General features: G+C 36.9%; 1 protein-coding gene across 1 annotated transcript; it reads right to left on the bottom strand.

Moving 5' to 3' along the window:
- Positions 1 to 230: 230 nt before the first annotated feature.
- On the bottom strand, positions 231 to 11113 carry LOC117341711. Its single transcript, XM_033903573.1, has 6 exons — positions 10565 to 11113; positions 9732 to 9866; positions 7176 to 7382; positions 3167 to 3222; positions 2172 to 2318; positions 231 to 1760 (listed from the first exon to the last, which is right to left on the bottom strand). Exons 1-6 carry the CDS (start codon positions 10709 to 10711, stop codon positions 1736 to 1738), a joined length of 717 nt encoding a protein of 238 aa, XP_033759464.1. The 5' UTR covers positions 10712 to 11113; the 3' UTR covers positions 231 to 1735.

Below are 11113 nucleotides of genomic sequence, written 5' to 3'. Positions count from 1 at the left end.
CTATGAAGAGTGTTTGATTCCAGCATATCTGAGAGTAGAGAAGAAGATTTTTGAAGTTTGAGTCAATTTGACCCTTTTTGGCCCCGCCCCTCAGGCCCTTGGGGGGTGGGGACCATATAATTTACAATTTTGGTTGACCTTTAGCCATAGAAGCTTCCTGCCAAATTTCATAGAATTTGGTTAGTGGGTTTTGGAGAAGAAGTCGAAAATGTAAATTGTTTTACGGACGCACGACGCACGACGGACAAAAGGGGATTAGAATAGGTCACTTGAGACTTTGTTTCAGGTGACCTAAAAAATCTTGATAAAATGTGCTGTGTCACTAGTTAAGTATAATATATTTTAATAAAAAGTCTCGCATAATTGAATGGTGAACACTGATTATGAAATAATTTCTGTAAATGAATGCCTTTGATTTTAACTATATTACAAATCAAAGTAAATTTGATGGAGATGTGATATAAATTGACAAAGTTTTAGAAAATTGAGCATGCTTTAATGTTCAAAAAATTGCTGAATGGATTTGTAATCATAGATTTAAACATGCATATATTATTGCAATGTATATTGGAATATGTAGAACTGAGACAGCAAGACATTTAAAGACAGTTGTCAGATTATGATTTTGAAAAAAGAGCCCCATGGGCGTTAATGGTCACCCGAGTTTTGAATTGTCAAAGTAAATTTAATTTACCCTTTTTGGCCCCGCCCACAAGATCTTGGGGGTCAGTCAGCGCCAATATACATGTAGTTTACATCAGGCATCTAATACCGATAATTCTAACCAAGTTTGTATTATTTCTAATGGCAATTGGAACAAATAACGCTCAAAAATGTAATTTCCCTATACAGCTATTGTAAACTTTACCCTTTCCTCAGGGGGAAATGCGAGACCGCAGGGTCATAAAATTCACAATTTTGGTAAAGTACCTTAAGACCCTTCTATTTATGAAGAGCATTTGATTCAATATTATTTAGGTCTTGACAAGAAAATTTTCGAAATTTCACTTAATTTGATCCTTTGTGGCCCCGACTATAAGCCCCCTTGGGTCGCTCTATGCAAATATACATAAAGTTTACATCAGGAATGCCATACTGATAATTCTAATCAAGTTTGTATTATTTCAGATGGTAATTGGAATAAATAATGCTAAAAAATGTGATTTCTCTATATAAACTCTAGTAAATTTTACCCCCTCTTAAGGGGGAAACATGAACCCCAGGGCCATGAAATTCACAATTTTGGTAAAGGACCTAAAGACGTTTTTATTTAATTCTACCGTATCAGGGAGATGAGAAAAGAATTTAAGAATTTTTAGTCAATTTGACTTTTTTTGGTCCCTACCCCTAAGGCCCCTGGGGGGGATTGGGACCATATAATTCACATACAGACGGACGACGCATGACGAAGAACAAAAGGCGGTCAGAATTGGTCACTTGAGAGTTCGTCTCAGGTGACCTAAAAATGATAAAACTTGGAGTAATTATTGTTAAACTATGAACGGGTGATGTGGAATAATTATGATTGCTCTGGAGTATTTTAATATATGTCTTTCAGGATTGTGATAAATAAATTTGGGATTGGTTTAAGGTGAACAATTATAAAATGTTAAACACGAAAAAAAGATGTTAAACATGAAAAAAAGATGTTAAACACGAAAAAAAGTCTTTCATGAACGATTGCTTCATGGTGGTGACATCCTATGCTTCATGGTGGTGATGTCCTAGTGGATGTTCAGTCCTTCTGAATCAGCTGTTTTCTGTTGAAATAAAAAATGGATAAATTTTAGTTTGTGTGGTTTGTAAAAATATTACTCTCATAACTTGTGAAGTTTCTTTATATTTTGTTATGGATTATGTATATATATAAATGCTAGCATTTGAAAATTTTCCAGGCCAAAAGTAACTGGCGGCCATTGTTTTGACTTGCAACACATGGGGCTGCATGCCTACACTGACTGAATCACTGTAAATTGTAGTATACAGTCTAATGAATACCATTTGGTATACTAACGACATATAGGCAAATGCTACACAGAATGTAAATATGTATATAAATATAGGTGTCGTTTGTTTTTGTCAATAATAGCAATATATATTGGGGTTCTGATATGTGGTGATATGGCCACACTGAAGCTTGAAAATGATGATTTTATTGGAAGATTACATACAGAGAGATTATTTTTGTTCCTCTTCTCGTTCCAACGACTTGGACGTCTGGTTTGAATTCCAGGTCTGGAAATATTTCCTGTAGGCTGTGCGTGTCCACATTGTAGACATTGTCTACGTCATCTTTGAGCACAATTGAAGCTTCTTGTCTAAAATGTAGTGGAAATAATGATTAAAATTATTTTTTGTGTATATTTTTGAAAAACTATATTTTGTGTTGTTCTAAAGAGTTCTTAAAAGTCCATGAGCCTTAACAGTCAACAAATTTTTTAATCTTTCCGTCAATTTGATAATTTTCACTCAACCCATCTCGTGACGTTGCTCAGTCGGGCCAATATTTGTATACCATCAAATTGTCTTCCAAAACTGCTAATTCTATACCAAGTTAAAATTGAATCGAAAAGAAATCTAACAAATGACAGTTAGAAAAGAGATTTCTTTATATAAATTTTAGCAAAATTTACCTCCATCTTAGGGTCAAACATAAAAGTTCTTTGGCCATGGAAACTTTCTTCAAAATTTTACTGAATTTGGATGAGAGGTTTTTGGTTTTGGAAAAAAGTTGAAAATGTATTTTTTTTGGATGAAGTATGTGGGATGGAGATGGGCAAATAGGGATTAGAATTGGTTACTTGTCAGTTGAGATTTCGTTAGCCCCACCATTTGTACAATTTTGAATCCCTGCCCCATTGGGAAGCTACCAGGCAAATATGCGCAATATCCATTATTTAGTTTCAGAGAAGATGTTGTTTGTCAATTTAGCCAAATTGAGCCCTTTTGGCCCTGCCCAGGGAGTCAGCTCCACCATTTGTACACTTATAGAGATGCTTCTGACCAATTTGGGTAATTTCTGATCTGTGGTAATGAAGAAGTCGATTGTTGACGAACGGATAAACGACGGACGCCACAGTATGGCATAATTATATAAGCTGACCTTGGGGCCTGTGGACTAGGCGAGCTAAAAAGTTGACAGGGGTCAATTTTCGATGGGATTTACCTGTCAAAGGTGATGGCATCTATCTCGCCCTGAAAGGGATGTTCATCAACGATCTCCTGTAAAGCAAAAGATACAGACCTTTAGATTTTTTTGAAAACTTAGTGAAATGATTAAAGATTTAAATATGTTAGAACTGCTATTTTAATTTGATAATGTTAAGTGTGTGTGGGTCGATTTTTTGGATGTATATTGTGTAATTATTGCTTGTATATTTATGGTTGAAATTGGTGTTTAGAGTTGATATATTAAAAGAATTATTTTGATTTTTGTTTGGATTGTTTTGTGGAAGTTCTTGGGATATGCTGATGGGTTGGTAACTTCATCAGTTGGAATGATTAATACTTATTGCAAGCCAACATGTCATTTATTCACAGAGCAACGTTGATCCTGATGCAGTTGATACCAATTTATATAAGATATCTCATAAAAGATACGATACTTTATAAAGAAAAGTAAATACAATATCTTATATATTATATGAGATAAGTTATATTTTTTACAAGGCATCTTATGAAGGAAATTATATATGATATCTTACATAATTCGGTTACAAGACATTTTATAAAGATTAAGATTTGAATTTGAGATAATGAACTCTCCTCTGCTCAATAATGGGGCAAAGATGAAGCTGAAATTATAGATAATGGTTTGAAACAGATTTATAATTGCCACATATTCATGTTTGCTGAAACAACCCACCTGCTGCTTCGCCGATTTCGGTCGTGACAGAGGGTTGATTGTGTATGTGTCATGTGCCTTCCAACAAAACTGAAGTTACCTTACAGAGGGGGGAGTCATTCTCAAAGTTTAAGGTTTTTCCGGTCTCGCGAGAGTCTGGTTCTTTATAAGATATCTTATATATTATATAAGATATCTCATTTCTTTTATGACATATATGGAAGTAAGTGGTTAATAGAGCCAACACCGATGTAGAGATGGCTTGGGTAGATCCTGGGTTCGTCTAGATACCTTTAGGTATGCAGGGTGATTGAGGTAGGAAAACACTAGGTGAGTAAGGATCAATTACAGTTTTGTCCATTTATGGCTTCATCAGGACGTTGAGGTCTCCTTGCCTTTTATGAAATATCTTATATACTTTATAAGATATCTCATAAAGAAAAGTTTATAAGATATTTTATATCTTTTATGAGATATCTTATATATATCTTTTATGAGATTTCTTATATATTATACAAGATATCTCCATAAACATACAAGATATTTTATATAATACATAAGATATCTTATATAAACTGGATCAACATTGCTCTGCGAGTATATGACAACTTTGGTTACAAGTAGGTTTGCGTGCTGGTTGGTAAAAGATAGCAAGATGAATGTGTTAAATATTCTATTACAGTACTATGAAGTTATCATATCGCATATTATTGTATTTTTTTTTTTTTTTTTTTTTGGTTTCATTTTGAGATGGGTTCATTCATAGCATGAATACCGTGCATGTTTATAACAAACAAGGGGCCCATGGGTGTTAACGGTCACCTGAGATTTGAATATTTCAGTTAATTTAATTGAACCCACCCATCAGCCCCTTGGGGTCAGTCAGGGCCAACAGGTGTATACCATTAAGCTATACCATTAAGCTGTCATCCAATGCTGATAATGTTAACAAAGTTAGAATGAATTCCGATGGAAATCAAACAAATAAAAGTCATGAAAAATGTGATTTCCCTATATAAACTTTAGTAAAATCTACCCCCTCCTCAGGGGCAAACTTGTGACCCCAGGGTCGTGAAGTTCATTACATTTGTAAAGCACTACAAGACCCTTCCATCTATAAGAGTATTTGATTGTCTTAATTGGGTCTTGAGAAGAAGATCTTTGAAATTTCAGTTTATTTGACCCTTTATAGCCCTGCCCATCAGCCCCTGGGGGTCAGTCAGGGCCAATATGTGCAAAACATCAAACTGCCATTCAGAGCTGATAATGTTAATTTTGTTAAATTAGAATGAATTCCAATAGAAATCCATCAAATAATAGTCAAAAATATAATTTCCCATATAAAGTTTACCCCTCCCCAGGGGCAAACGTGAGACCCCAGGGTCAGCAAATTCACAATTTTGGAAAAGTACTTTAAGACCCTTCCATCTATGAAGAGTGTTTGATTCCACTATATCTGAGAGTAGAGAAAAAGATTTTTGAAGTTTTAGTCAATTTGAACAGTTTTAGCCCCGCCCCTCAGACCCCCTGGGGGGTTAGGGACCATATAATTCACAATTTTGGTTGACCTTTAGCCATAGAAGCTTCCTGCCAAATTTTATTGAATTTAGTTTAGGGTTTTGGAGAAGTCGTCGAAAATGTAAATTGTTTACGGACGCACGACGCCGGACAAAAGGAGATTAGAATTGGTCACTTGAGACTTTGTCTCAAGTTAACCCCCTCCCCAGGGGGAAAATGCGAGACCCCAGTGTCATTAAATTCACAATTTTGGTAAAGAACCTTCCATCTATGGAGAGTTTTTGATTCTACCAAATATGAGAGTAGAGAAGAAGATTTTTGAAGTTTCAGTCAATTTGACCCTTTTTAGCCCCGCCCATCAGCCCCTGGGGGTCAGTCAGGGCCAACAAATGTGTACTATCAAACTGTTATCCAACGCTGATAATGTTAACCAGGTATGAATAAATTTCAATACAAATCCAATAAATACTAGCCAAAAAAGTGATTTCCCTATATAAACTATAGTATTCCCTATATAAACTATAGTAAAGTTTACCCCCTCCCCATGGGCAAAACATGAAATCCCAGTGTTATTAAATTCACAGTTTTGGTAAAGCACCATAAGAACCTTCCATCTATGGAGAGTTTTTGATTCTACCAAATATGAGAGTAGAGAAGAAGATTTTTGAAATTTCAGTCGATTTGCCCCTTTTTAGCCCCGCCCATCAGCCCCTGGGGGTCAGTCAGGGCCAACATTTCCATATCATCAAAATGTTATCCTATGGTGATAATGTTGACCAGGTTAGAACGAGTTCCAATACAAATCCAACAAATAATAGTCAAAAATGTGATTTCCCTATATAATTATAGTGAAGTTAACCCCCTCCCCAGGGGGAAAACGTGAAACCCCAGGGTCATTAAATTCACAATTTTGGTAAAGCACCATAAGAACCTTCCATCTATGGAGAGTTTTTGATTCTACCAAATATGAGAGTAGAGAAGAAGATTTTTGAAATTTCAGTCGATTTACCCCTTTTTAGCCCCGCCCATCAGCCCCTGGGGGTCAGTCAGGGCCAACATTTCCATATCATCAAAATGTTATCCTATGGTGATAATGTTGCCAGGTTCATTAAATTCACAATTTTGGTAAAGCACCATAAGAACCTTTCATTTATGGAGAGTTTTTGATTCTACCAAATATGAGAGTAGAGAAGAAGATTTTTGAAATTTCAGTCAATTTGACCCTTTTTAGCACCGCCCATCAGCCCCTTGGGGGTCAGTCAGGGCCAACATATGCATACTATCAAACAGTTATCCAACACTGATAATATTAACCAGTTTAGAATAAATTCCAATACAAATCCAATGAATAATAGTCAAAAATGTGATTTCTCTATATAAACTATAGTAAAGTTTACCCCTTCCCCAGGGGCAAACGTGAGACCCCAGGGTCATGCACTTCACAATTTTGGCAAAGCACCACAAGACCCTTTCATCTATAAAGTGTGTTTTACTCTACCATATCTAAGAGTAGAGAAGAAGATTTTTGAAGTTTTAGTAAATTCGACCGTTTTTGGCCACATTCCTCAGGCCCCTGCGGGGTGGGGACCATATAATTCACAATTTTGGTTGACCTTAACCCATAGTAACTTTCTGCCAAATTTCATTGAATTTTGTTCAGTGGTTTTGGAGAAGAAGTCGAAAATGTAAAAAAGTTTACGGACCACGACGGACAAAAGGCGATTAGAATAGGTCACTTGAGACTTTGTCTAAGGTGACCTAAAAATTAATTAATTGAATGTGGTATCGTGGATACTAAAATAAAGCAACTTACTGAAATTGTAGTTGATGAGGATGAATTAGCTTCCTTGCGTCCCGCATATTGTGCTACTATTATGGCGGAAACTGAAACATCAGATCCCACTTGTGGCAGCTGTAGGTCACTCTGTTGCCCCCATAATTTGATGGTTAGTTCATCTGTGTTGTTAGAGATCTTTAATATTTTCCGTCTGGAAAATTCAGTATGCAATACATCTGAAGCCTGAAAAAGATGTTTTATAAAGATAATGTATTAGTACTTTGGTTGACAATTTAAGTGTTATGATGGTAACTGTAGGACATTATAATTATAGTCTTGTTGGTGTCCTTGTGACTTTTAAGACAAGAGGCCCATGGGCCTGTATTGCTCACCTGGTTGGATTTGACCAAATGTCAAAATAATGTTCATGTTCAAATTCGTTTTATTTGTCAATCTCAAACAATGCTATATATGGTTAAAAAAACAACGAAGAATTGTTTTCAGAACATCCATTCATAACTTAATCACTAGTAGCGATTTAAAAGAATTACCTCTATTTCCCGTCTTGGGCCCCGCCCATTTGGCCCCTCAGGGGTGAGAGTCACCATTTATGCAAAATTTGTTCCAAATTAATTCATAACTTTATGGCTAGTAGCAATTTTAAGGAATTACCTCTATTTCCCCTATTGGGCCCCGCTAATTTGGTCCCTCAGGGGTCAGAGTCATCATTTATGCAAAATCTGTTCTGCTCCCCCCAAGGATGTTTCTCACTAAGATGGGTTAAAATCCATTCATAACTTTATGACTAGAAGTGATTTAAAGGAATTACCTGTATTACCCCTATGGGGCCCCGCTCTTTGGCCCCTCAGGCGTCAGAGTCATCATTTCTGTAAAATCTGTTCCCCTTTCCCCAAGAATGTTTCTGACCAAATTGGGTTCAAATCTATTTATAACTTTATGACTAGTAGCGATTTGAAGAAATTACCTCTATTTCCCAATTAGGCCCCGCCCCTTTGGCCCCTTGGGGGTCGGAGTCACTATTTATGCAAAATCTGTTCCCCTTCCCCCAAGAATGTTTCTGACCAAATTGGGTTCAAATTTATTCATAACTTTATGATTAGTAGCGATTTGAAGGAATGACCTCTATTTCCCCTATTGGGCCCCGCCCCTTTGGCCCTTCGGGGGTCAGAGTCACCATTTATGCAAAATCTGTTCCCCTTCTGCCAAGGATGTTTCTGACCAAATTGGGTTCAAATCCATTCATAACTTTATGACTAGTAGCGATTTCAAGGAATTACCTCTATTTCCCCTATTGGGCCCCGCCCCTTTGGCCCCTCCGGGGTCAGAGTCACCATTTATGCAAAATCTGTTCCCCTTCTGCCAAGGATGTTTCTGACTAAATTGGGTTCAAATCCATTCATAACTTAATGACTAGTAGCGATTTAAAGGAATTACCTCTATTTCCCCTATTGGGCCCTGCCCCTTTGGCCCCTTGGGGGTCAGAGTCACCATTTATGCAAAATCTGTTCCCCTTCTGCCAAGGATGTTTCTGACTAAATTGGGTTCAAATCCATTCATAACTTAATGACTAGTAGCGATTTAAAGGAATTACCTCTATTTCCCCTATTGGGCCCTGCTCCTTTGGCCCCTTGGGGGTCAGAGTCACCATTTATGCAAAATCTGTTCCCCTTCTGCCAAGGATGTTTCTGACCAAATTGGGTTCAAATCCATTCAAAACTTTATGACTAGTAGCGATTTCAAGGAATTACCTCTATTTCCCCTATTGGGTCCCGCCCCTTTGGCCCCTCCGGGGTCAGAGTCACCATTTATGCAAAATCTGTTCCCCTTCTGCCAAGGATGTTTCTGACTAAATTGGGTTCAAATCCATTCATAACTTGATGACTAGTAGCGATTTAAAGGAATTACCTCTATTTCCCCTATTGGGCCCTGCCCCTTTGGCCCCTTGGGGGTCAGAGTCACCATTTATGCAAAATCTGTTCCCCTTTTGCCAAGGATGTTTCTGACCAAATTGGGTTCAAATCCATTCATAACTTTATGACTAGTAGCGATTTAAAGGAATTACCTCTTATTTCCCCTATTGGGCCCCGCCGCTTTGGCCCCTCGGGGGTCAGAGTCACCATTTATGCAAAATCTGTTCCCCTTCTGCCAAGGATGTTTCTGGCCAAATTTGGTCAAAATCCAATAAAAACTTTTTGACTAGTAGCGATTTGAAGCAAATGTTGACGAACGACAGACGGACGGATGGACGGACGCTGCGCCGTGACATTAGCTCACTGGACCTTTGGTCCAGGCGAGCTAAAAAGTCTAAACATGCATGGGGGGCAACGACGGAGCACAATGGCAATAGCCTATAGGTCATTCTGACATTTTGGGTGTGGGTGAGGCGACGTCAAGATCTAGAATGATGTTTCAAATTGGATAAGTTGTTTAAGTAAATAAGCCTAATTGACTTGCTTTGGATATAATGGAGTAATTAAAAAAATACAGTTACTAGTTGATGCCGTTATGGTATTTCATATCTTGACATCATTCAATTGGGGATAGTTTTAAAGTTTGTGATATAGTACTGACCTCAGCTAGAGTTCCAACAGCATTGATCCTGCGTTTTATTGGTGATGCCAGCGCCTCTGTCACTGTTAGGGTCGGTGGGTTTATGTACTCTTTTTCAAGTGCCATTGGAATAGGAAAGGGTGAACAATCCATTACCTGTATATGGTACAAAAATAATGGTTTAACTAGAACTGTAGCCAGGATGGCCGACTAATACCCCCCGCAATCTGCACGAGTCAATGGTGAATTGAAACTGATAATTAGAGGCCAACTAAGACATTAAACCCAGTAATATAGTGACCAGTTGCCATAGCAACCATAATTTTGAGAAAAACAAAGTGGCATGCACATCTACACATTGTCCTCTATATTTGTGTGAAGTTTCATTGAAATCGGTTTTCGATTTAGGAGCAGTTGTCCGGGCAAACTTAAAAGTTATGGTTCTTATCAGAAAACCTGTTTATAGTGACCAGTTGCCAAAGCAACCATAGTTTTGAGAAAAAGAATGTGGCATGCACAACTACACATGGTCCTCTATATTTGTGTGAAGTTTCATTGGAATCGGCCCAGCGGTTTAGGAGGAGTTGTCCGGACAAAATGTGTCTACAGACAGACATCCTGATTCTAGTATAAACCCCTACTTCGTTGCGGGGGTATACAAATTAACATAAAAGATGAAATAATATTGTATCAAGATTGTCATAACATTTTCAAGATTTCTGGTCGGTGCTCGTTTCTTTATTGTTTTCAATTTTTATGATGATTATGATGAAGCCGTCTTGGTATCTTTTGTTTAATTAAGTGTCATGGATATTACAATCTTGCATGGATATTTCGTTACTTATTTGACTTACCATGGTTTTTTCTGTGATCCTTATTGTTTCACCCATCACAATGTTTCTCAGCAAATAGAAATGGCCTTGATTTAGTCTTTTTATTTGCTGCATTGGTATGAATAGGGTTTTTATAGTCTTCGTAATGTTGTCGATAACATCACACATTCCTTGGGTTGACCTAGGTTGAGATCTTTCAGTGATGTTGCTCAGGATCTTCACTTTGATGTTGACCTTTAAATTAGATTGAATTATACATGTATTTGTAGCTGTAATTAAGTTTTATATTTATCGATGAGAGTAGTGTAGGTTTCCAACTTTATACATGCCTGTTAAATGCCATATATATAAACATGTTATATAAACGAGTTCAAGATAATTGTTAAAGTGATGATCTTAATCTTATCTTTTGATACTATTCATTGAATATAAGCAGCACGCAAACATACACATATACAATATAACATTTTTGGTTGTATGTTTAATCTTAAGATTTTAGCGACTTCTTATTTTCATGATAAATATTTTATTTGAAAAAATATGAAAGTTAAGAAAAATTACAAATTAAAA

Source organism: Pecten maximus, chromosome 14 (genome assembly GCF_902652985.1).
Source record: "Pecten maximus chromosome 14, xPecMax1.1, whole genome shotgun sequence".
Lineage (NCBI taxonomy): Eukaryota > Metazoa > Mollusca > Bivalvia > Pectinida > Pectinidae > Pecten > Pecten maximus.
The sequence above is the reverse complement of the archived record's forward strand: the minus strand, read 5'-3'. Positions and strand labels throughout refer to the sequence as shown.

Coding starts and splice junctions, on each gene's coding strand:
- LOC117341711 (XM_033903573.1), bottom strand. CDS start 10,711: ATGTGTGATGTTATCGACAACATTACGAAGACTATAAAAACCCTATTC. Junction 7,383..9,731: donor CTGTTGGAACTCTAGCTGAG/GTCAGTACTATA, acceptor CATCTTTTTCAG/GCTTCAGATGTATTGCATAC. Junction 3,223..7,175: donor CCTCATCAACTACAATTTCA/GTAAGTTGCTTT, acceptor TTTGCTTTACAG/GAGATCGTTGATGAACATCC.